Here is a 26,009-nt window from a genome sequence, read left to right as displayed (position 1 = left end):
CTTCTAGTGTGTATGACATCTTTATATGCTTCTCCTACTTCAAAGGAGTCCCATTAAAGAGAATTAGCGTTTGATCACAGAAACCAGATCTCTCAGAAAAGGTTATGCTTGCTTTAAAGGACTGCTTGCAAATTTTTAACACCAAAAAGCATCAAACATATCGGTTATTATTTGGGGTCTAATATGGTGCTAATGATTTGAGTAGACCTAAGGTTTCTGGTTTAATGGAGAGCCATTACATTCTCAGAAGCAAATAAAATACATCTGGAAAAGATCCAAAATTGGCACTGAAACAGGCAGGCCCTCAAAAGCTTCCTGTGCTTGCTGGGAGATGAAGGGTTTGAGATTTCAGAAGGGAAAATGTGATTAGTCAACTGTCATACAGAACATTGCCTAGGGTTTGGACAAATGAGGAAATTTCTAATGCAGTTTGACTTCCGCAGAACACTGAATCAGGCAGCCAAGGTTAATGCTAATTCAGATAAATCCATTAAAAAACAAAACAGATGAACTGACTTCTAGGTCCAGATTGCTGCCCTAGCATGCCATGTGGTGAGAAGGTGTCCACCTCAGGCACCATCTTATTCCAGCATGAGAATCCTGGGGGAAGTGAGCCAGCTCAGCCCCAGTATTAGTGACTACAGGGCTGCTATAATTTATGTCAACTGGTGGTTGTCTTTATGGACTATATGCCAGCTGAAATGGTGAAATGTAACTATGCTCCATCTTGATTCTAACACCAGCAAGCACAAGGATGAGTTAGCACAAGAGCTGGCTAAATAAGAATGCCTCACGAGAGGTGAATGCTCTGCCAGGGCTAGAGTCTGCCACCTTGCACTGCTGGAGTGGTGCAATCTGGTCCATGATTCAAAAAAATACTGTGAGCTGCTCTACGCTGAAATGCTACATTAGCATAACTATTTAAGGACTCACACTCCAGAGTGGCAAGTTAAACCAGTCTAACCTGTGGTGTAGACACTGCGATATTGCCAGAAGAATACTTCCCTCAACCTAGCTACCGCCTCTCAGGGAGGCAGATTACCTACAGAATTGGAGTACCCCTCCTGTCATCACAGCAAATGTCTATACTGAACTGCTGCTGCTCTAGCGTTTTGTGTGTTGACAGACAAAGAGGAAACAACATGTCTGGAGAAGCACACTTAGGTTTCAATACTATGAGCATCACTTCCTTTGTGTGAGGAGACTGAGGAGCATAAGCATTTCCAGTATTAAGTCCTCAGACTAGTCAGTACCACCTGATTTATTGTAACCCAATACATAAGGGGAGACGTTAGAAGAAAGTTAAGACTCCAAGCAGTTTCGAAAGAAAGAAAATGATTAAGTGTCTCAGTAAGGGTCCAGACATCAGCCTACAAACACAGAACTAATTTTTTTTTTTTTTTTTTAAAAATCATGTTTATAAATGCATTACACATTAATGCTGTCAGGTAAAAAGGCTGCATATAAAAATATATATACACATATAAAATCCATCAGTCATAGGCTTGTTAGGACTGGAATACACCACCACCAAAGGCTTAAGAATAGTGTAGTTTTGTCTTGAGCCCCTTGAGATACTATTGCTTTGATATCCACATGCTACTAGTCCAAACACCCTCCACAAGAGGCTGATCCAGGAAGAGCAAGTGGGTTTGAGAGCAGGGTCCCCTCTAACTTTTCCATCCACTTGCAAAATATATTTTGTTATTTGCACCACAAGTAAACATCTGCTGCTAGCCGTGGATGCTGTGGGCACTCTACTGATCAGCTAGTGCCTGCCCAAGAACCCAGCTTAAAGGGAATACTGGTTGAAAGGTAGCCTCTGTAGAGATCCCAAAGACTGTGGGAGGCTCCTGCTCTCAGAGCTGTAGCCCCCCAGAGACTAGTCTCACTTAGTGAGACACCAAAGAGCCCAGTTAAGAGACATATTAGACCCCCCCCAGACTTAGGTGAGGGTTACGTTCTCATGACCCTGGTGTAAGTCAAATTTTCCATGTAACTTGGGGGAGCCAGGAAACCAGGCTGGTGCCCTGGTCAGTTTCCCAGCTGCTGTCAGTGGCAGCATCTGAGAGTCTGACTCTTGGCTGCCTCCCCTGACAGCAGCGGGAAAACCCTTGGAGGTTTACTGTCCACAAGGATCCCAAAGTGGCAGAACACTTTTTTTCAAAAAGGCAGCCTCCGAGTAAAGATCCCACAAGACAGCCTACTAGTTCTTCTGGACTGTGCACTGAAAAGGTCTTAATGTGTTACAAAAAGGATCATTTTGTGCACCAGCAAATCATTGCTGTGTTAGGCTACATTGTCTAGGAGATATGTGCTCTAACTGGCTAATTTAACCTAAACTGAGCTAGTGAAAATACTGTACAAAGTGCTCTACTGTTACCCTTCTTCCCCACTGCTGGAGGCCTCCAGCCTCTTCAATGCTGACCAGAGGAGAGATTTATAAGCCAAGTGACAGTGATCAACAGTGTGTTATTACAAGCAAATCCAATGCATTGCACACTACATCTTGCAAGTCAAAAAGCACAGAAAATGGACCACTTGGACGTTTTATAAAATGTTAGTTTTGCCCAAGTTTGCAAAGGAAGAGTCTAAAATGGCAAAGACCTTGGATTACTGACCTACAAGCAACTTTAAACCTGGTACCATTACAGTGCGAGTGTAGTTAAAGAACACTTCCCTGTACCACAGCTTCCAATTCCATCACCCCCCGTCACCACAGACAGAGATTCAGACTTTGCTATTAATGGAGAGAGCCCAATGCCATTACTTTTCCATTACAAAGTTAAGTAGACACTAGCAAGCTGCCACCAGCAGAATGCTAGATTTAAAAGAGTCCCATATCCCTTCAAGTAAGTGCCTTGCACAGCAGGCTTACAAAAACTACAAATCACTAGACAGAAGATATAAAGGTCTAGTAGTTATTATGTAAGAGATCAGATCAAAGAGTTATTGCGATAAACAGAAAACACTGGAGAGTATGACTTCCTACAGAGACAATTACAAGCTACAATTTTGTTTTATGTAATAATATTTCTAACTCAGCAAAACGAAATGGAGCTGGATCTTTGATCCAAGCGCAAGCTTGTGCTTAGACCCTACAGCAAAATGACTTCTAACCAGTGTAAAATGGGAAGGGAAGGGCTTTCAGTTTGCAAGAGAATTTAGAAGACTGGAATAATTTGAGCAGGGCTCTACATAGTACTATTAAACTGGTGCCCCATGCCCAATGAAAATTTTAAACTAAAGCCCTGAAGACTAACAAAATAAATTCAGAAGTTGACACTATATACCTGGGGTTGGCCAATGCCTGTTCAATGGCTTTATAACCATTTGATGGCTTTCACATGTTCAGTGTCCTGCTAATAACTCTGACAGGCTTAATTAGATCCTCTCTGGAGGAAGCAGAGTCACAGAACAGGCACAGGAAGAGGTGAGTGGGTGGACATTCTTTCTTCCCAATCCTTCCAACAATTGTGTCAAAGGCACCAATCCAACAGTTCTAGTTCTTGTGCTTTGACTCCATCCTAGGTAAGTATGGCCTGACAAAACAGTGCTTGCAGCTGCCCCCACCACCACAGAACTGTAGCTTTACTGTTTATGACAGAGGCATCCAGAAGCTATTTTTGAACATGCAGGCTCCGCTTCAGCTGATTGGATAAACCCCCGTAGGTTTCTTTCAAATCTTAGGATGGTGAGGCAGCTAAGAAACATCAACTCTGAGCGCCTACCCTGTTCCGACAGCTCCATGTCAGCACCTCATATTAGCAGATCCCAGGGAGGAGTCTGGAATGCAGTTCTTGTGACTTGATTGAGCTTCCCTTTTGTGCTGCTGTTCTGCAACCAGCAACTCCCCTCCCCTGCTATAAACCTGAACTACAGAAACATCTGGGTGCCTTGAAAGGATGCTTTTAAACTACTTGTTCTACAGGGCTAGTATTTATACTAAGTTCAGGGCTCTATTAGTTTTAAAAATGTGCATATATAGATTTGCATTTCAAGAATATTTTGTTCAAGCAAGGCTATAAAAACAGAGTAAGTTTCAAAGCGGAAATGAACCTATTAGGGAGTAAAAACTTGGAGGGAGACTGTTGAGTGTCCTCAAGACTGATCTCACCAGGTGCAGTCTCAGTTTAGCACTTGGTTCAAGACCACTCAATGCTGGCCAAAGGCAACAAAGCGTAGCTGAGACTGAATTGAACCACAGAATTTGGATCCAGAGCTGACCTTTCATTGCTGGTGGGTGGCTCAATCCAGTGTTCTGCTTCAAGAGGTTAAATACAGTTCAAATTAACAGGGCAGTAAACATGGGACTTTTGCAATATTCCCTCTCATCTTTTGCATCCATGTGCGGATTTTTTTCCACCAATGTGGGGAATAAACATTTTTTATGCACACTGAGGTATGTGTGAAAATGCACCAGCAGTAGAAACAAAATGATTGGTTGTAGGCCCTCTGCTAATTAGCTCAGTGGCATCTGAATCTCTCCTGGGCAGCTGCACGAGTGCCCAGCTTACAGGGAACAATGAACTTTTGGTAATATGCCTTGAGCAGTTCCCCCTAGGTTAACCTGTTCTAAATACCCAGCAAGTGATTGTTTAGGTCTTCCTGAAAAAGGTCTCCTCAGACTCCTGTTCAAAAGCTACCCAAAGCCAGATTGCTAGGATGACATGGGACAGCAGTAGAACAGCCCTGGCTTCTCCAGCCTAGCTGTAGTGAGGCCGAGTAACTTACAAAGATGTTGGTAAACTTCTCTAGAAGTCATTTTGGCTAAGATCAACTGTAGTGTCTGCCCTGCTGGATGGAAGGTACTTTGCAAAAGTACCTCGCTCAGCAGGGGAAGACGCAGGTCCTTGCTGGATGGCTCAGTGGTGCTTTTGATACTGTATTTTCTGCTCCTTGGCCTTGGAGACCCAGACATTCTCCACCCTATAGCACTACCTATCAAGCCAGCCCATGGAACAGCATTCTGAGCTTATCTACTCTTGTTGGCTAGCATCAAGTCCCATTAAAGTTCAAAGGGGATTCAAGCAGCAAATTGCAAAGCTCTTATGGCTGGGAGCGCTCTCTAGTATAGACCCGATTAAAAACCTGAGCCCAATTCCTTTATACCAAAGCCAATCCGTTAAGCTCCACCAGTGTCTTGGTACTTAGGAAGCATTGTGAACATATGTGCTGACAGCTGACCATCCTGCCAAGGGAGAAGAGACTGAAGCAAAAACACAGATCCAAAACACCCCAGCCTCTAGAACTTTGGGGAGTTTTGCCACCTGCACCTGAGATCAGACTGAAATTTTGCAGACTAACCTCCTGTTTCTGTAAGGGAGAAAATCAGAATCCTAGATCCGAAATTCCATGTATGTGCTTTGAGGCATTCTCCATTTGAGCAAGAATTCTAGGATAAAAAGCAGAACAGACTGCTAGGTGCTGTGCTTTTCAAAAGGAAGGGAGTTTGAGCAAACTCCCTCCAGCTGCAAAAGCAGAAGGATAGGCACGTATGTGTTGCATGCCTTCTGGATCTCTTCAAATCCAGATCTCCCTGGGGGAAATGCTACATTTCCGCTGAATACAGTCAACTGAACAGTACCTGGGTTGAACAGCACTCTAACACAGAGTTAATATGGAGAGGATGCATTTTTAGGAATTCTCCAGCAGAGAGAAAGGTGAAACGTAGTCTAAAAGCTACTATTAAAGAGTGTAAAAATCTGTACAGAAAACTTCTAACAACATCTTTAAAAATGTGCAAAAGGCCAGGAATCTGGGGAAAAAGAGGCAGCTATATACTCTACATGACAGGGTACAGATCCCTTCAACGTGGAATTGTTAGGAGGCACGGGGAAACAGAACTGTTGGCGTGCAGAGTCTAGCAGTTGGAGGAGTGCATGCTCCCCAGCTGGCCAGCTGCCAGCATCAGGATGTCTTTCTTCTCCTTGTGGAAACGCAGCTCCTTCCCAGCCAGTCTGGCTTCATCCAGCTCCCTCTCCGTTGAGGACAGCTCTCTGGAAAGGGCGCCTGGGGTGCTCTGCTCCCTGTTCACCCAGTCCATGGCCATCTGGTTCCGTATGTCGTCATCCAGAGCACGGTGCGAATAGTGAGCCAGCACCTCCTGGCAGGAAGAAATATGACTGGCGTTTACAAATGGTGCATCATTAACGACATGCACACTGGTTAACAGCATCTGACTCAGTGGTGCACTACAGCATGCTCGGAAATCTATGACAGGTCTGGATGAGCACTGGAGTAAAAGGTCCCAGAACACACTGGGTATCTATAGCACTGCTGCCCAAGTGGCACCCAAGCCAGCCTTACCTGTCGTGAGCATTGCCTCTCTCGCATGGCTTTGAGGCTGCCATTCCAATGCAACAGCTGGAAGACAGTCATCAGCTCCTGCAAGGGGAAATGGCAGTCAGCTTCGAAAGGCAGGAAAGTCAGCATGAAGGAACTGGTGAATCAATGGAAGGTAGCAATGAATGTACATGGGCAAAATGTATCTCTGGCATACAGCTGAAAGCCTGCTTTCTGCACCACAGTGCCCACAGGAGGCAGTGAGTCCTAGTGGCTAAGGCACTGGACTGGGACACAGGACACCTACTGTGACCTTGGGCAAATCACTGCACCCTCTAGTACCTCATTTTAAAAAGGTGGAAACTGAGGAGAGTGATGGCGACCGCCTCTGTAAAGTGCGCAGAGATCAACAGTTAAGAAGTGCTAGGGCTATTACTAAAAGGCTGACTAAGGTGTGGAAAAGACAGAGGAGTGAATTAGTCTTTCCTTCTTTGCCCATCAAGGTTACAGAGCCCAAAGCAGAGAGGCCTTAATGGTTGGAGCAGATCACTGGGAGTCAGGAGTCTAGGGCGCTATTTTCAGGTCACCGCTTTCAGTTCTCATCTCATATCTGTAATACTGGGCAAATGGCTTCATCTTCCTAGACCTTTTCCCTCATCCTTAAATTAGTCACATCACAGGGATGCTGAAGCTTCAGGGAAAGATGGAAGTGCTTTGAGCCCCTTCAGCAAAAAGGCTAGAAGCTATTACTGCTATTTCAATAAGCTGCACAGGACAGGGTCTGTGTTAGAGAGCTGTATAGCACCTATCATGATAGATTCTAGACCATGGCCGGGCCCTTCAGCTACTATTATGATATACATAAACGAGTGATCACAGCTGACTTACAACTGGGGCCAGGCTGATATGGTTCTATGGTACGGAGAGAAGGAAAGGGCCATTCATGGAACAGCTATTTAAAAGGACATATATTACTGTCCATGCTTTGCATAGCTAGACAGAAGTTCACTCCCAATAATGGGATGGGAAAGATTCTTCAGATTGCTTATCCCTTTGTGATGTCTCCGGTGCCGTTACAGCTTCCACTTGTTTCCATTTTCATCCCCAGAGCCGTTGCACTAGATCAGGGATCGGCAACCACAATCCCAAGAAGAACCATTTTTTTTAATTGAGCAAACAAAAACAAACAACAAACAAAAACACACACACACACACACACACACACACACACACTAATTCAAGAGCCGCAATGCATGTGAATATGAGATGGTCCTTAACAAATAACCTCAAACCATGCTTTTTGTAACCCCTATTTTAAGAACAGCGCAAACACAATGATTTGTAATGTAATACATGGTTACTGAAGGACATTCACCATTTATCAAAAGTGATCAGGAGGGTTTTTTTTTTTTTTTGTTTTTTGTTTTTTTTAAGTTTAATTATATAGTGTTGAGTGCCACGAAGAAGTCCTTAAAGAGCTAAATGCAGCTCTGGAGCTTCAGGTTGCAGACCCCTGCACTAGGTACTGTGATAGTGATGATGCTGGTTGCCATGAAAATTGGGCAAATGTGTCACTGCTGGCCACACAAGCCCCATTCCATAAATGTCCACGAAGAGCCACCGCTTCCCACAGAGAGCACGATGGAATATACAGGATGTGGTGTCTATTTATATAAACAGGGCTCCGAATATAAACACTTCTTTCCTCCACCTACAGCATGTTACCATTCAAAGGAGAGCGGCAGGGCAATCATCCAGTATCTGTTGCAGGCAAGCTTTCCTGAGAGTCCCAAATAAAAACTAAGTTACAAGCGTAAGGCGCCTATGTGCGTGCAGCTGCCAAGCTCCTCTGAGCATCTGGTAACTGAAAGCAGAGCCTATTTTTCCCCTTCTGAGACTCTATTCCTGAATCTGGTCAAATCAGCTACTAGTGGAAAGCATGTAAAAGTCCCTGTTTCAAGTTACAGTGGCAGTAATACTGTACTTCCATCGTGGGCCTCTTCTGAGGATCTCAAAGCACTTGAAGGAAAAAAATTAAAAGCTCAGAACAGCAAAGAGGCAGATGTACCCATCCAACACACAGACGTGGCAGGAAGTCAGAGGCCAAACTGGAAACAGAGTCCCCATTTTAAGTGCCCACTGCTCCAGCCATAAGATAACCTTCCCTCCCCATGGCAGCGAATAGCCTCCCCCTACATCCCTCCTCCCCAAAAAAAGGCTCCCTGAGTATTGTCTACACTGCAGTTGGGTGCGACACCAGAAGAAAGGTATATCTATGAGGCACAGCCACGTGAACATTGAAGATGTAATTCCACGCTCAGGCAGAATGTATACTATGCTAGCTCTGACCGAGATAGTATATTGAATGCAGCTGTGTAGCCATGACAGCAGGACAAGCTACAGTCCCAGAGACCCCATGCTACTACAGCTCCCCTGCTATTCTTAGCACACTGGCTGGATCAACACCAATGCACATACACCTGAGCAGACATACCCAAGGTAACCAACTACGATGATCTCAATGATTTCCAGGCTTCCATCAAGCCTAGTTCAAAACACTTACATCATACCTTTCCTCCAAATACCATTGGATGCTTTAAAAGAGAGGAATAAATAGCCCAATGACTGTCACAGCAAAGTGAAAGGGATGACAAGTGAAATGACTTGCCCAAGGTCACACAGCAAATCAGTGGAAGAGCTGAGAAGAGAACCCAAAATGCCTACTCCTCTAATCACTAGATCATGTTGCTTCTTGCATTACCCATAGTTTACACTGACAGCACTAGATCACTTAAAGCATGCACAATCCGTTCCATGATACTGGGATATAAGCGTGGACAGGAGGTAATGTAGGCAAAATTGCCTGGGCTCCTGGCTGACCAGGGGAGGGCTGGCAGGTAGGGGAGGGGTGAGGCCACTACAGCCGGGGAGGAGAGAGCTGAGGTCACAGCCTGGGTCCCCAGCTACTGAGGGGGGCTGGGGTCAGGTGTGTTTTTGGGAGCTGGTGAAGGGAAGGTTGTGAAAGGAGTGGGGCCTCTGGGGCAGAAGGGGTGTAGCCTTGGGCGGGACGGAAGGGTGGGGCAGGGCTGGGTCTTGCCTTCATTTGCTGCCCAGTATATTCAGTAGCATCAAAACGCTATAACTAGAAGTTCTTTTAAAAACTCACTTTAATCAAGACTGGGGAAGAGGGTGCAGGGGAATGAGGAGAGAAATCAAGTTATGGAGGCACCTGAAATTCTAACATTGATTTTCCCTTGTTGGATTCCAGCATGAATCGGAAAGCACCAATTCCAGTGTTCGGGTTATCGGCTTCTTCTCGATTACCCTGCAAAGAATAATGTTAAAGAATTACAACCCCTCAACAGGAGGCAGCAACCATGCAGCTGGCATGCTGCTATGCGCTGGGAGGGTTTGCACAAGGCTCTACTGCTATTAGCAAGAGACATTTGCAAGATCTAGATTGGTTTTGTTTGTACTCTGGTGAGGCAAGGTTAAACCACTTTTCATGTTTTACAGATCCTACCAACACAGAAGAGACTTTGAATTCCTACATTTAAACTGCGTGCTTTTCCAATAAAACATCCCACAATAGATGTCAGGACAAATCAAAAGCCAAGGACTTTTCTCCATCTTGGGGAAACATTATGATACTTTCTAGCAGCCTTATCTAGATGGTGAGTGCTCAGAGGTACTTTGGAATTAGCTGGATTTGGGTTTGAAATGGACACAGCATGGGAATTGAGACTTGAACATGGAATCACAGAATACCTAGAAAATCTAGTATCTGTGGTCTGACACCTGAGGCAGATTTCCTGTCTTGTGGACTAACATACTATCCAGCACTCCTACACAACTGATGCACATTTTGACTTTGACTTCGGTGCCAACTATATTATGCCCTTGGCACAAAACAGAAGGCTGGTTTGATTTCCAGGTCCTTTCCAGCACTGCACTTCTATGATCTGAAGCAATCTTTCAGTAACATTTAGGATTATAAGATGGTTTCAAGGTTCACACATTAGTTTGGGTTCCACTAGGTGCTGTCTGAATGCAGAGCAGTAGCTCATTCTGACAAAGTCTGATTTTACACCAGAAAGTTTAACATACCTACTACCAAACATTTAAACAGGTATGGCTTTGTAATGCATCTGGCTTTAATAACGAGGCTGCACGCTGCAGGCAGATCAGAGAAGCACCACACCACAAAAGTTCATTGGATTTCACTTGAACATTGCAGGCTCACTGATGGAAACAAGCTCATCATGCTTCATGCCAGTTGGGCACCAGGAAGTCAGATAGCAGGGGCTGGTTACCAGTTTATAATTTGAAGGGGGCAGTGCCTTATAAAGTCTTATCAATATTTCCAGACCCCTTCAGATACACCAAGAGAAACTTCTTTGATGCTTTCTGGCCTACTCATACTTTTCAGAAGTATTGCTATAAAAGTACACAGGATCCCAGGTAGGTGCCAACTTTACATAGCCATAGATGTTATAATCAGATGTTGCACCATGTAATAAAATGTTCCAGTTTTAATCACACTCCATTTTTGTATCATTTAGCCTTGCTAACATGAGTTACAGGAGGAAGCTTTTCAAAAGCTCTAAGGGATTTAGAAGCACAAGTCTCCATAATGAGGGGGCCCAGCAGACTTGCTGGGCCACTGGGCCAGGTATAGGGTGCAGGGGAGGAAAGCCAGCTCTGTGCTCCCAGAAGGGCCTGGGAGCAGCCAGCTCTCAGCACTGCCAGGAGCACACTGCACTGGCAGCACTTTTAAGGGTCCTGACCACCATTGCTGTAGCAGTGATGGTGGCCAGAAGCCCCAGGCTGTTTTGAATCATTGGGCCCCCCCGTTTCCCACCCCTCTTTACACTGCTTCAAGGGCCTGCTCCTTGAAAGTCAATGGGAGTTGGTACCTAATTCCCTAAGGCTCTTTTGCCCATCCCATCCTCCAAGCATTCCAAGTAATACCATATGGAACCTGCTACACTCCAGCAAGTTACTACACCTCGCTCTTGTGCGGAATCAAAATCAGAGAGACTATCTAGCCAATCTTTCTTTAGTTAGTGCCAATACCAGACATGGGCCAGGCACCGACTAAGCCAGTCTTTCATTTTGCTCAAATAAAAGCAGTTCTATGCAAGACAGACATTTTTATATTTAAAAGAAAGTTGGCCAGAACTGTAGGAAAGGGCATGAAGGACTTCTCCTGAGTTCTGAAAGTGGAATAAGTTGAGGTTTTACAGGCCCTCAACAGTGGGCATGCTGAAAACATTAAGGGCTCTAATGCTACTCTCCGACACACCAATCCAAAGCCATTCTGCTGCTCTAACTGGGGACAGGATCTGACCCCAAGTGGATGGTAGAGTACAGATGGAGAAGGGAGTTTGAATTCATGAAAGGAACAGTTTGAGAGAAAAGAATTAGAGTAAGAACTGATTTTTATTTTTAGTATTTCTATATCATTCCAAAAGTTACTGGAAAACCTGCCATAAGGGTTTCCAGATGCAAAAGTTTCCCTTCCCATAGATTTATGGAACTTTCCAGCCAGTCTGTTCCTACAAATTGTAACAGTCGAGATATTCAAAGCCCTTACATTAAAAGACGCCAAGGCTTCTGAGACACTCTTCTCAATGAACTCATCTGTTATCCTCCGGGAGGGGTGTTCGTTAAAGACAGAATTCATTAGTGCAATCTTCGCAGCGCTCCTCCTGGCTTCAGCCTTGGTTGGACAGAACTGGGGACAGACAGACATGCCATCAGAACAGAAAAGCAGATGGAAATCAGTTAAGGCCAACACACTCCAAAGTTCTCCCTGCCTATATGAAATGGCTGTTAGGTGACAGTTGTTCTGGAGTGCTGGAAAGCTATTTTCTCAGACATCCTGAAGTCATTAGGAGCGTGTTTTAAACCACAGCAATCCCAGCCATGTTGAATGCAAAACTTAAACTGGAAATTGAAGTCAGCACATACTATGTGGACATGGAAATACCACCAACTGGATTGCCAACAAAATTAACTACCTTAAAAACCCAAAACACAGCCATCCTACTCTAATACAAAGGCTGCACTGCAGGACGGGAGGCAGCTCAGCTGCTGAAATTGTTTCTTTTGGATGCTGTCTTCCAACCAAGACTAGAGCACAACTGTCTTAAGCCACTACTGTAAAGAAATCCAAAATGCAATCAGGACCCTGTGTGATTTTTGGACTTTAATCTTTCTGGTTAAGTATTTGGGTTGGACCTCTTCCTTTGCAACAAAGGAAAGGCAGCAGCTATTGATCAAACCTTATTAGTTCGGCTGCCAAACTTTTCTGAGCATCTTGGAAAGAGACACTGGGTCAAATTCAGAGTTGTATTAGGGACTGCAACTCTACAGTTCATTGTTTCTAGAATTCGTACTGTAACCATTCTCAAACTAAATACCTTATTCTTAATGGAGTTAAGGCAAATGTTGCTACACAACAATTACATGGCATCTAAGGGCAAGTGTTAGGTTATGTTAACTCGCTATTTGTAGATTCCCTATTAATTTCCTGCAGTATGTGTAGGGAATATGCAGCGGGGGTAGCCATGTTAGCCTCTATCCTCAAAAGCAACGGAGTCCTGTGGCACCTTATAGACTAAGGGATTTATGGGAGCATAAGCTTTCGTGGGCAAAGACTAACTTCATCAGATGCATATGACATGATGCATCTGATGAAGTGGGTCTTTGCCCCCAAAAGCTTATGATCAGATACATCTGTTAGTTTATGAAGTGCCATAAGACTTCTAGTTTTTGTAGGGAATATGTAATCCCGGGGTCATATATCTGGGGAGGTGGGGGGGGAAAAAAAAAAAAAACCACAACAGTATAAAACTACCACTGTACTTATCATGCAGAACTGAGTTGGGTTACAACAGCCTGGATCATCCCTGCTTTGCAGTTGCAAGAAAGTCTCCAGGACCCACCCCCACACAATTTCATCAGGATGGGGATTTTAAGGGAACTGAGAGAATCAGGTGTGCAGCTAGAGCATTGTAACCCTCTGTAGCCATGTGGTCCTACCTGGAAGCTGCCAAAGCAGCTGCCTCCAGGCAAGGTGACATAGCAGACGTAAGGAGGGCTGTTGGACGGGACCATCTCATACACCACCAGGGCTCCATTTTTCAGATCAGCACCACGAGACTGCTTCATCTGCCAGAACTCCTGAAGAGCTTCCACGACATTCACTGAAGATATAGAAGCCAAGAGAAAAGTTAGGGATGGATGTCAGGGATGAGAGATTTTTTTTTTTTCATACCGCAAAAATTAATTGTAGAAAATTTAGTTTGAAAAACTGGTTTCACTGCTCATCACTTGTGATTGCTGATCTACAGAAAAGAAGAGTCATGTGCACATTAACACACACTGAGTTATAGGAACATGAGAGCAGGGTCCCTCACCATGGAGCTTAGTCCAGTTCTGAGATTGGCCAACTTCATGCAGAACTGTAGGTGCTCAGAACAAGATCTTGAGACACAACAGTTAAAACATACAGAGAGACAGTTAAAAGGCAAGAAGACTAAACAACGACATCTTCTGTGTGAGTGAGAGGTGGGGTGAGGGAAGAGACCAAAAGGCTCTTGAAACAGCATTTTAAAAGGTGGGATCCGAGTCAGTGAGGGAAGAAATAAGCAAAGTCTTTTCTCTAAAGGCAGCTTGTTAGTATGATGTGTTTGTCCCTTGCTTGGGACAATCAGCTGAGCTGTCAGCCTCAGGAATCAGACCAGATGTGATTCTTCCCACCTTTAAGGCCACAAAAGATTCTGCAGTGTACAAGTAGCACCACATTGCAGGTGACGACTGGTTATAGCATTTAACATGACTGACCCACCCTTGCATGAAGATGCCTAATGCAAACTACCGGTTTGCCCTAAAGTCAGGTGTTGTTTGCCCAGTTTGAGGACGTCACTGCTTCATGGAGCTGCACAGAAGGATCATCCAGTAGGTGTGATTTGTCCAAATCAATCTTTACCTAAATCCACTGACATCGGGGTGGGAATATTTTACTGTTTGTTATGACAGAGGAGATTGGCGAAGCCTAAGTAAAGAATCATGACTGTCTTTTTTGTAAGGGTGGGAGTGGTATAATTGAATGGTGAATCACATACTAACCCCAAAAATACAGTCTTGAAGTTTGTTTTTGTTTTTTTTTCCTCTCCCCTCCTCCTCATTCAAGGCAGGAAACCAGAGTCCAAAGCTTTAACCCGGATTTGGTTTTGGCAATTATGGTACTTTTGAAACTAAGTCAGTCTTTTAGACAGTCTTTAAACAAACAGAACATTTAGTATACTAAATTCAAGAAAATGTCCTGCTTCTATCAGAGGACAACACTCCAGTGCTTCGGAGAAGGCAAAAATCCCACTCTGTACACAACTAACTGTGCAGAGCTGCACACAGTGGGAAGATCGCTTCCTAACCTAACCTTTCTGATACTTCCTAACTTCTGTGGTGATGATCCTGAGGCCAGAAGCACGAAATTCAATTACTCATCTTTGCGCACACACAGGAATTTCCAACAGTTATCATGCACAATTCCCGGCAGTTCTGAATGTCATATGCTAGAAGGGATGCAGCAATTTCTTCTAAATATATCTGCCCTTAGTTTTTAGAGCAATTCCTCCTACTATTGGAGGTACCTCCCCATTTCCATCAAAATTTCCTATAGGCTACTAAATAATCCTTGGGTTCTCTTTTGGATACCACTGGTCTAGACATACCCTAGAAAGGTTCAACCTGTACCTTTATATTATTGCTTCTAAAATTATTAGTTTCATTAGCTTCCTGTAGAACAAAACCAACAGGATTGTTATTCTCAAAGAAACAGTTTACCTGTCTGCTTCAAATGCAGTGTTTCAGACACTTAGTTAATAAAAAGCACTTGGCTTGGATCATTTTCAAGTTTGGGATAGAGATTTCTCCTCATACACACAACATGGAAGCAGTTTTAAACCCAAGATTCACAGGGAAAAAAAACACACACAGTCTATGTGGTTCCTGGCCAGCACTATAGCATACAAACCTAGACATGGAATTCAAATATAGGCAAGCAGATTTCCCTTTCTAGAGACAATACAAATTGTGCATCTATAATCCCGCACAGGCAGGCAGAGACAATGCCTTATTCAAACAGTCTGACACCCTGTTTGGTATAGAGCAATTAAATCTTTGCAGCTATGACCAAACACCAAGCAACTTCGCAAATGAAAAACAAACTATTACATCAAGCAGCATGAAAAGGCTTAAATCACCCTCTCTCCTTATTATGAGCATTCAAAACAAGGAAGTCTCAGAAGGGTAGCCCTGTTAGTCTGCAGCTTCACGGACAGTCCTATAGCACTTTAAAGACTAACAAATTTATGTGTAAGGTAATGAGCTTTTGTGAGCAAGACCTACTTCCTCAGATAAGCTCAAATAAGAAGTCTGTTCATTTAGTTAAGAAAAGAAACAGGACGCTGAGCACCTAAGTGGAGATAATGAGGAGACACCGTTTATCCAGTGCATGAAACTTGAGTTTTCAGCATAAGACAACCTCCATTCTACACTGCACATTGCTTATTTGTTTTGCAGGCTGCTTTGTTAGCAACTAGAGCACTAGGTCTGGCAGCAGAGGAGTTTCCAAGAGTTCTTCTCCAGCAACAGAGAATGAGGGCAACTGAAAAGGAGAGTGGAGAGAGTTAAACAACAAAAAGGAACTCTACCAAGGTAAATCCCGGCTTTAAATTAATGCAGAGCAAGAGAAATTCAGCAAGCCTGGTTGCTGTGAATGGAGAAAAATATTTTTTTAAAAAAATAGCATCAGAGCAAATCAGGAGACATAGTATTTTTTGAACACGCATTGAGAATATTCCTGTCTTTTCCCTTAGTGCCATAGTTACAGATGAATAGCGCTATAAAGGCCACTCTGCCATGCGTATTTATTGGGTAATACATTGCGTATTTATTGGGTAATAAATGCTTAGCAAGTGCAGTGATCTTTCAGACAGTTGGACAGCAAAAAGCATATGGCAGGAATCTTAATGTAGCATATGGCCAGTGCCTGTCCTCAAGTTCTCCTAGCAGGCACCCCCCTCTGGCATGACTCCCAGGGGCAGGAGGTCAACGCATGCTTTTCCAACCCCACAGCTTCCATCTAGGAGCCACATCTGATGCTGACTGCTTCTGGGGTACAGTCTGCGGTGCCAGGACGGGCAGGAAGCTGGCCCCAGCACTCTTGTTGCGCTGCTGACCAGAAGCCACCAGAGAAAGTCTGTGCCCAAACCTCCTGCCCCAGTTCAGGGTGCCCCCAAAATCCAAACCCTCCTGCACCTCAAGCCTATCATTCCCAAGCCCAGTCCAGAGCCTGCACCTCCACACATCCTGAAGCCTGGTCCTAGCCCAGAGGCCCATTCTACACCATCTACTTTTTTCTCTGGCCCCTCCCCAGAGTCCTCTCTCCCACATGCCAACCCTCTGCCCTAGCCTTGAGCTCCTACCCAGAACTCAGACCCTTCATCCCCAGCTCCCTTCTGCAGTGGGCATCAACAGTTTTCTTCCACAGGGTCACCAGAAACAAAGTTTGGAAACCCTCTACTGGCAGCCAGAATACTACAGGAAAGGTAGTTGTGAGAGACCCTGCAGGGCTGGGAAAGGACGGTCCGTTAACTAAAAGGTAAATCAGCACAGTGAGGAAGTGATGTCTGCTGATCAGAGAAAGGGACAAGTTAGGACAATTCAATTCTCTTTGCTGCTCGGATGCTGACTTGCTGTAGGATCCTGGAGAGAGTGTTTTCCCTCCATGCCTCGGTTTCTTCATCTCTAACAAGGGAACCTCAGGTTTACTTTAACATTTAAAAAGTGCCCTAAGACCCTATTGCACTAGTAGTGCTTGACTAGATCATTTACCTGACTCTTCACAACATGTTCCCACACCCAGAATATATTACAGTGTATATAAGCATGTGAAGCATGGCACTTGAAGTTTGAGAAGATACAAGAGCCAAAGGAAGAAGATAGTTGGGGTTTGAGAAAGGATAAGACAGAACAGAAGTGCTGTGAGGCAGATGATGTATGCAACATGAAGGTTGATATAAGAAATCAGTGTTTAGACAAAGGAATTTTAACACATTTAAAAAAAGCAGTCACTGGGTCAACAAGTTCTAGCATCAACACTGGCAGCAAGATGGCCAATCAAAATCCCTTTTCAACATTTATGACCACCACCATTATGGGAGTGGGAAATGCCAAAACTCCCATGTACACCAGCCAGAGAAAAGCACTAAATCTACTGTAAAGGAGCACAAGCATTTCTCCCTTTTCAAAACTTAACCAGTAAAAAAGCAGCAGCTCCCACTTAGTTGCAACTCAAAGCCAGGATGTGGAAGAGACATAGCCCAGTCACACATACACAGAGTGCTCTGACCATCAGTCATATCAACTGTTTATTGCCTTGGCCCACAGACCCTGGTCCTTGTATTGTATATATAATAGTACATCTGACTCGCATATTAAATAAGGAAGAATAAGTGATTCCACATGGTGCTGAAATGCTTCTGAGCCAGAAGAGCAGCAGTTCCATTGCATTCAAGTCACATCATGTCTGCCAAGCATTTACCAGTCAGGATGTGTACAACTGCATCTACTTGACCTGCTGCCATCACCAGAACTTAGGAACTCAAAACAGTTGCACAGTGTCTCCAGAAAGGAGGGGAGAAAGATACTGTCCATCTTTTGTGCCAGAAGAATCTAAGGTTTAATCATCTTTACTATCTCCACACTCTAAGAGGACCAGATGGGATGTGCAAGAGATTTGGATCTGAGGCTTCCCTGGAGTGCTCTTGTATAAACTGGGAGCACTGAGGCAATGGCTGGAGTCCTCAGGACTGGGTGTGGTGTAGTAGTACACTTAAGGCTCCCACAGCAGCCTACTCTAGGGCAGACATACAGTCTGAGGAGCTAATTGCTTCTTCTGCCCACTGGTGTGGGGAAAAGCATCGCCTGTAGCTGCAGGTATGCCAAGGGACCATATTGAAAACACAGAGAGGTAGCAGCGTTAGTCTGTATTAGTCTTTAAAGTGCTACATGATTGCTTTTTTGTTTTATTGAAAATACAGTCACTCAGAATGCAAACAAAGGAGTGAAAAGAGAAGAAACTGTTGGTATGGCCAGCAAAACACCCTTCAGAGCTGCTGTGTGGGTGAGAAAGAGCCTTTTGTCAGGCAGTAAAATAGTGGGTAAGCATCTCACACACATGCCCAGGACCCAATCACTAGTGCAAAAAAAACCCTGCCAAACAAAACCTAACACCACTGATAGGGAGACTGTTAACTGACACACGTTTACACAGCAAGTTACAGAAACACTGTGAGCTTGAAACCCATTTATCTTCAAGCACAATTAAGAATTGCTCCAGCTCCTACACCTAATCCTGCCTCCCTTTCCAACATTCCGGCTAGACTTATGTTGACATTTACCTATTTTTTTCAGGCCTAAATTTAAGGATTAGTTATTTCAGGTGACTAGCTTGCCACCCAAAGGACTTGATTTTCAGACAGCAGACAGCTCTGCACAGTGCAAAGCACACACCCTTCAAGGTGTCTGAGATTGGGCACCCAAGAGAACCCTAAGGGAAAACAAAAGGCCAAGCAGCAACCAATACTTTACAAAAGATGTGATGAGAAACAGAAAGATCATCTCTACTTGCCAAAAAAGCTTCCCCTTACCCTGAACGTGGGGGGCTATATGTCACAACAGAAAGTAAATAAAAACAAATAAACTTAAGAGCCAACACATTAGTAATATCTTCCAATCACTTCCAATTCTCTGCCACATACATTCTTGAATGTAATGATGTCCTTAGCCCAAGGACCCATCAGTTAGAAGTCTCAATGGCATAGCAGGTCTTCTTCCTTATTGTTAGTGTGTCCCTAAATACAGGGAGCCCCCACTTTAATGGAATATGGCAGTAGATGCGATCTCCCAGCTTCCCCTCTCTCATCTAAACAGTGACAGGGCTTATGAGGGACCCAATCACCACAGACCAGGTGGCCTGGATGTGTGAGGTAGGGGATCCCGGCTTTAGTTACAATCCCCATTCTGAGTGTGGATGGCAACCAGGCTATTCACTGAGGCACCTCCACTCTTGGGGTGAGGGGGGGAGTAAGGGCAGGAGCATTCCCTATGCACTAAGCAGCTAGGCAGCCACACAGTAGAAATTCAAATGTGGCCCAGCAGATTAGCAGAGCACCCGCAGCCAGAGCCACAGCCAGCAGCCTGCGTTTCCACTGGGGTTGCACAGACACACATAACCTCGGCGCATGTAACAACATTCATTCTGCACGCAGACAGTAAGATTTAGAGGGACCAATGGGGGGCTGACGTCAGCGGGGTACGCTGCTCCCCTGGCAGGGAGGAAGAAGGGGCGGCTAGTTAGTCAGCAGAGCACCTTGGGGGGCAGCCCCCGACCCCGCTAATTGTACTGCGATATACAAAGGGTTTTGCCCCTCCCCCCAGGGCTAGGGGGACCTCAGGCGAGCGCCACCCGTTGCACTACAAATCTCTCCTCCCAGATCAGCCAGAGCCCCGAGCCGGGAGAAACGCCAGCGGTCCCCTCACTCACCACGGCCGTAGCCCTGCGTGTGCTTGGCGAAACTGCGCACCACCGCCTCCACCGCCTCGCGCAGCACGGCCGGGGGCGCCGCTCCGCCCGGGGAGGCCCCGGGGCCCGGCAGCCCCAGCGCCGGAGGCGCCCCCGGCAGCGGGGGAGGGGCGGGGGGCGTGGGGGGCGAGGCTGCCGCCGCGGGGGCCCCGGTCACCCCAGGTCGCAAGGAGCGCAGCGTCCCCACCCCGGGCTGCAGCCGCTGCGCGCGCACCGACTCCATCATCCCGCCGGCCTCCGTAGCCTGCTCCAACTGAGCCTCAAGGCGCCGAGCGGCCCCGGTGCTGCCACTCACCAGGCGGCGGGGGGCGGCCCTGCCATCCGGTAAAACCAATCACAGAGCCCAGACCGGGGAGGAGGCGGAGGATTAGAGGAAGATGCCCAATCACAAAGCGGATTCCCACAGGAGGGGGCGGGGACTGACAGTAAGCGGCTCAATTCGAGGTCGCCTGCCTTGGGATGAAGCGGAGAAGACGGCCCAATCACCAGATAGTATTTAAGGGAGGGGGTGGGGTTTGGAGGAGATAGACCCAATCAAAATCCGGATCGCTAACGATGCCTGAGGAGGCACGAATCAAGAGGTAGAGGATTATACGGGGGTGGAGGGGCGAGAGGGGACAAAAATCGACCAATTACATTGCGCCTCACTGAAAACAAGTGGGGAACACGATAACAGTCCAATCTCAGTTCAGGCTTCTTACGTAAGGGCCGGGGACTATGGGACTAACCAATAAGAACCCGACTATCTCCTGAAGGGTAGGAATGTTGTAGCGCAATGGATCCTGGGAGCGTGGCCAAGTGCAAAGGTTGCTGGGAGTTTATCCAAGTGCAAAGCATTCTGGGAATGTGGCTCCAGATGAAGAGTCCCAGGAGCCAGGGCGCCTGGGTTCTCCCCCAGCTTGGGTTGTGCTGAGAGGATGATTGGGCTGGTCCCCACCCCTTCATGGCAGCAGGAAAAAGTCACTGGAGGCTCCCCCTTTCCCACTTTGATTCTCACCATCTGCCTTCTCCTCTGCCCACTCCCAACCATCATAGTAGTAGTAGGCATCCTTCGATCCTGAGGGAGCATGGGTTCGTGCCCAAGTTGGACTGATTCGAGCAGCGTCTTCTGTGGCTATGCAATCCAGTCCGGAAGTGGCAGTCCTTTCCGCACTGTGAGCAGCAGTAGGCAGATGTCGCTCTGGTATCACGGGCACGGATCTTCCTGAGGGCTCTCCTGTCTTCTGCTTCCTTCACCAAGGTAGTTTCATACATAACAAGAGCTTCCTTCACTCCCTGTTTCCAGGCATGCCTGTCTGAGGTGAGCAAATGCCAGGTGTTCACACTGACAGAGAAAGCGCTGAGGTCACCCTTGCATGTGTCCTTGTAGTGCAATTTAGGTTGCCCTTTCGGCCTCTTTCCAGATGCCAGTTCTCCGGAGAGGGGGTCCTTCGTGTTAAGGAAAGATTTACCTCTCTCTCACCCTGGCAGGTGTGGTATTGGGTTCGACTCTAGGATCCCACAGAATTTCAAGTTCAGAGTCCAATCCACAAGTATCCTTTATTGAGGTACAGAATTACAGCTCGAGCTGGGTGCCTCCGGAGAGGGACCCCGCCTCCCAGAAATCGCTGGCAATTATACCCTTTACGGTTTGTAACACCGCCCATACCCCTGTCCAAAGTCCAATCCCCTAATTTGAGTAGGGGTTTTTACTCTTCCCCATTGGATGGTTCCATTGCTAAGAGGACAGTCTGTTGCTGGGTGTTTGATCTTCTTCAGGAGGCAGTTATCTCCGCTCCTTACATCCTCCTTTTATCTCCATTTTGCAAACTTCCAATTAGCATGATATCGGGCAGTTTTCACCGGTTCTGCAGCTGTTGTTTTCAGCATTTCTGTCAGGTCAGCTTGACCTGGGCCTAAGGCTTCAACTACTTTAGCTACTAGTGCTAAGCTAAGAAAACAAACTCTTTAAACATGCATATAAAATGACATATAAATGATTTTCCCTTAACACTTCGGTATTCGGCCCTCCATCATGCATGAGACATGGCCCAGCCAGCGCATATGCCTGTGTTTGAGGTGGGTGAACATCAGTCCCCAGCAAACTGCTCCTTTCTCATTTGCAAGCACCCAGTGTCTCCCAAGCCCTCATGAGCCATGGATCCCGTAAAGGCTGGTCAGAGGGGGAAGGCAGCATCACCAGATGTTATTAATATCATCATTATTGAAGGTAAACTTGTAAATGGGTTTTGCTGGATCAGCTGGAGGGCCCTGCTCCCTTCCTTGCTCCCTTTATTTCTTATGAATAATAAGTAGTCCTGTGGCACCTTAGACACTAACAAATTTATTAGGTCTGGAGCTTTCATGGGTAAAATCCACTTAATCAGGCCATTCTGTTAATGCCATTCAAAATACATCATCTACAGAAGAAGCTAGCATGAGTATGTGGGAAAAGATAGAAACCTTGAGTAAGTGGCAGAAGTAATGCTGATGTACTAAATGTGATATTTCATGGTCCATCAAATGGCTATTATCCAGGGTGGGCACAGAATGTGTCTTTATAGCTTCTGCATGAAGATGGATTTCAGAGGTAGCCATGTTAGTCTATTTCAGCAGAAATAACAATCTGGTGGCATTTTAAAGATTAACAATTTTACGATAGCACAAGCTTTTTATGAGTTGCAAATCACTTCATCAGATGCCTGAAGAGAAAGAAAAATAAATAGGTATTAGGCATGCTAATAACATTGTTAATTTTAAACAGAGGTAATGGGTGCAGGGATTCCAGGGAGTGCTCCAGCCACAGGCCCCTGCTCTGCCCATGCCCTCCCCTGTCCCTGCTCCACCCTCATTTCACCCCGCCCACCTCTTCCTGCAGAAGTGCCATGCCACTTCCACTGTGTGCTGGGTAGTCCTGCCTTTCCCCTGGGGCAGATGCATTTGCGCTGCGCTGTACTGAGGGAGAGGCAGGACTGCTCCCATACTCCCTGGAAGCAGCATGGTGCTAATAATGAATGTGGGGGGAAGGAGGAGGCTGATACTGGGGAAGGTGTGTGTGGCCCCCTGTGCACCCCCACTCATTGCCTATGGTCTTTAAGGTGCTGCTGGACTCCTTGATTTTATAACCGCTGTTTGCTAGAATCTGGGAAGGGGCAACAGGGAATGGATCACTTGATGATTACCTATTCTTTCTCTGGGGGGCACCTGTCATTGACCACTGCTGAAAGACAGGATGCTAGTTTAGGAGAACCTTTGGTTTGATCCAGTCTTGTCATTCTTATGTTCTTTTGTGCCTAGGATAGTCTGTTGAGTATCTGAACATTTTACAGACATCTAAAAGTTGCAAAAAAGCTACATTGACTCTAATCTTCTAATTTTTACCTATCTCTTTATACCAGTGGTTCCCAAACTTTTCAGCATCATGCCTCCCTTTAGATTTTTGAGAAACCCTCAGGCCCCCCCCCACCTCTTCTTTACCATCATCAACCCCCCTTTTAACAAAAAATTCAGTTAGTAATTTAAAATAAACACAAAAACTTGATATAAAAATGTTATTTGAAATTAAAAATAAGTACAAATAGTTTTTCTTAGCCCCTTGTGGGTGCCTGGTGCAGCCCCAGCTGGCCAGCTGCCTGAGCCCCATGGCACCCTCTAGAGCTGCCCGTGCCACCTGCCCACCTGCCTGAACCCTGTGCTGTCAGAGCCACTCATCAGAGCTGGCCGAGCCCCACACTGCCAGGGCCAGCCTCCCACCAGCCTAAGCCGCCCAAGCCCCGCAATGCCGGGGCCAGCCGCCCAAGCCCCACGAGCCCTTCTGCCCAACCCCTCCACTCCCCCAAAGCCAGGCACCCCCAGTCTCCCACTCTCACTCTATCCCCCTCCCTCAAGCCAGGCACTCCCAGCCCCCAGCTAACCCCATTTGTCTCCTCTTCCCCCTCCCCTCCCCAACCCACACTCACTCCCCTTTGCAGGAGCCAGCTAGCTCCATGTGAGTTTTTGGCGACTGCCTGCTTTTTATGGTGGCTGCACCAGGTTGCCCACATAAAATGGCAGGGGCTGAGAGCTGGAAGCAAAGGTCAGATTTTTCTTCTGGTGGGGGAAATGATGGAGGGGGTTGGGTCGCCTTGTGCCCCCCCGAAATTTCTTCACACACCCCAGTTTGGGATACCATGCTTCACACCATGCCCATCATCTGAGTACCTGTGTCCTTTTCTGTCCTCTAATGCTGGTCAAGAACCTTATCCTTTTCAGCTCCCACAGTCTAGAACAGCTTTTCCTATCCCCGCTTCGCCTGCCAGTATCTTTCTGCTTCATCGATTTTTCTTTCTGATCTCTGTTGAAAATGATGTCTCTTTTTTCACCTCTTTCTGCTGTTATTTAAGTCTGTGAAGCATCATGGGAGGCCATTTATATGAAAGACACTGTAGAAAATAAAATGGTGCTTTATTGAAGCATATTATTATGGGTCAGTGGAGTACCAGAGAGAGAAGATCTGGAACAAATATTCTTTATTCGGGGCTTGTAATTAGATACAGTGCAGTGGAACGAGAAGAAAGAATTACAAGTTGTTGTCCCTCTGCATTATGCTCTGAATATCCCTGTTATGTGGCAGGAATTGACAGTTGAAGCAAGTGAGGACACCTGCTGACTCTCCTGTGTTCTCAGCACATTTTAAAATCAGGACCCCACAGCAGCAGCATGAAAGTGACAGAAAGAGGCTTTGTGTGAAAGGGTGGAAGATGATTGGTGAAGTGGCACACAGATTTGACTGTTGTTGGCGTTATATGATGGCTGAGGACAGGTGGCAACTGGACAGGCAGTTCTGAAACTATACTGCTTTAGGGAAGGACCGTTGTGTAGTGTTTAAAGCAAAGGGCTTGTGAGTCAGGGATCATGGATACTATTCCCAGCTTGAAGGGAAGGTTTGTCTACTGGTGAGACCACACAACTGGTATTCAGAACTCCTGGGTTCCATTTTCAGCTCTGTCATTGGCTCACTCTCTGTGACTTTAAACAAGACACTTTTCTTCCTGTGCCTCCCTTTTCCCCCTGTAAAACAGAGACCATGATACTGACCCATTTTTCAGTGTGGAGTGGGGTGTAAGGCTGTCAGCATTTTAATTCCTTAATGATAAAGGAGCTGTAAGAGCTTCTGATAGAGAACAGAAGTGGGGGGTGTTATCTATGCTTAGTTGTAAGAGTGTTATAATTTCCTCTGATGCATTCTGTTGGGAGAGGTAGACAGAGAAATCCTTAGGTATTGAGGGGTGCATGGGGAAGCAGGGTGCTGTGTTATGAGGGGATTGGGTGTGTTGAGAGGTCATTAAGGGAAGCAGAAATGCTGTATGGGTAGGACTGGTTGAGGCAGGACTGATGGGGGTCCTTATTTGGGAGATGGGTGAGATATGAAATGGAACCTTTTTTTGGTCTGAGCCCAAGTACGGACCTGCTAAAGAAACCTCTCCATAATGGTAACAGGCAAGCAGCAGTCTGAGACAGGTAGTCATGTTAGTCTGTATCTTCACAAAACAAAGCAAGCAGTCCTGGAGCACCTTAAAGACTATTATTTATTAGGTGATGAGCTTTTGTAGGAAAGACCCACTCCTGCAAATCTGGGGTTCGTCTACACTAGCCTCCTCCTTCGAATGGGGCATGTAAACGACCCCACGCGGTGAACAGCAGTGAAGTGCTGTGCTGCATATGCAGCACCTCATTAGCCGCGCGAACTTCAAAGTTGCCAACTTCGAAGCGCTGGCAAGCGGTGTAGCCATGGGCGCTTCACGGTACCCGCACAGCTTCTAAGTTTGTGTGCCGAGAATTAGGCTGGTGAGGTGCTGCATATGCAGCGCGGCACCTCGTTGCTATTCACCGAGCAGGCTCGTTTACATGCCCCCTTCAAAGGAGGGGGCGAGTGTGGACAACCCGTTGGAGTATTACTGAGGTAGGCGGCAGGCAGAGAAGAGGTGCATGAGGGCTGCAGGAACACTTGCTGCGGCTCTTCCCCAGTTAGGCGCTAGGGGGCGCACGCACATCGCGTTGCGTGCTTTCCAAAGTTTGAACCCTGGGCGCCACCGTTCCATTCCCGGAA

The 26,009-nt window shown here is 46.1% G+C and overlaps 1 protein-coding gene across 1 annotated transcript; it reads right to left on the bottom strand.

Annotated features, from left to right (window-relative positions):
- Nucleotides 1–345: 345 nt before the first annotated feature.
- On the bottom strand, nucleotides 346–20,230 carry LIX1L (limb and CNS expressed 1 like). Its single transcript, XM_074981009.1, has 6 exons — nucleotides 19,904–20,230; nucleotides 13,333–13,496; nucleotides 11,882–12,022; nucleotides 9,515–9,610; nucleotides 6,310–6,387; nucleotides 346–6,106 (listed from the first exon to the last, which is right to left on the bottom strand). The coding sequence occupies exons 1-6, from the start codon at nucleotides 20,166–20,168 to the stop codon at nucleotides 5,864–5,866; spliced, it is 987 nt and encodes a 328-aa protein (XP_074837110.1). The 5' UTR covers nucleotides 20,169–20,230; the 3' UTR covers nucleotides 346–5,863.
- Nucleotides 20,231–26,009: the final 5,779 nt, after the last annotated feature.

The sequence above is a fragment of the Carettochelys insculpta genome, chromosome 30 (genome assembly GCF_033958435.1).
Source record: "Carettochelys insculpta isolate YL-2023 chromosome 30, ASM3395843v1, whole genome shotgun sequence".
Classification (NCBI taxonomy): domain Eukaryota; kingdom Metazoa; phylum Chordata; order Testudines; family Carettochelyidae; genus Carettochelys; species Carettochelys insculpta.
The sequence above is the reverse complement of the archived record's forward strand: the minus strand, read 5'-3'. Positions and strand labels throughout refer to the sequence as shown.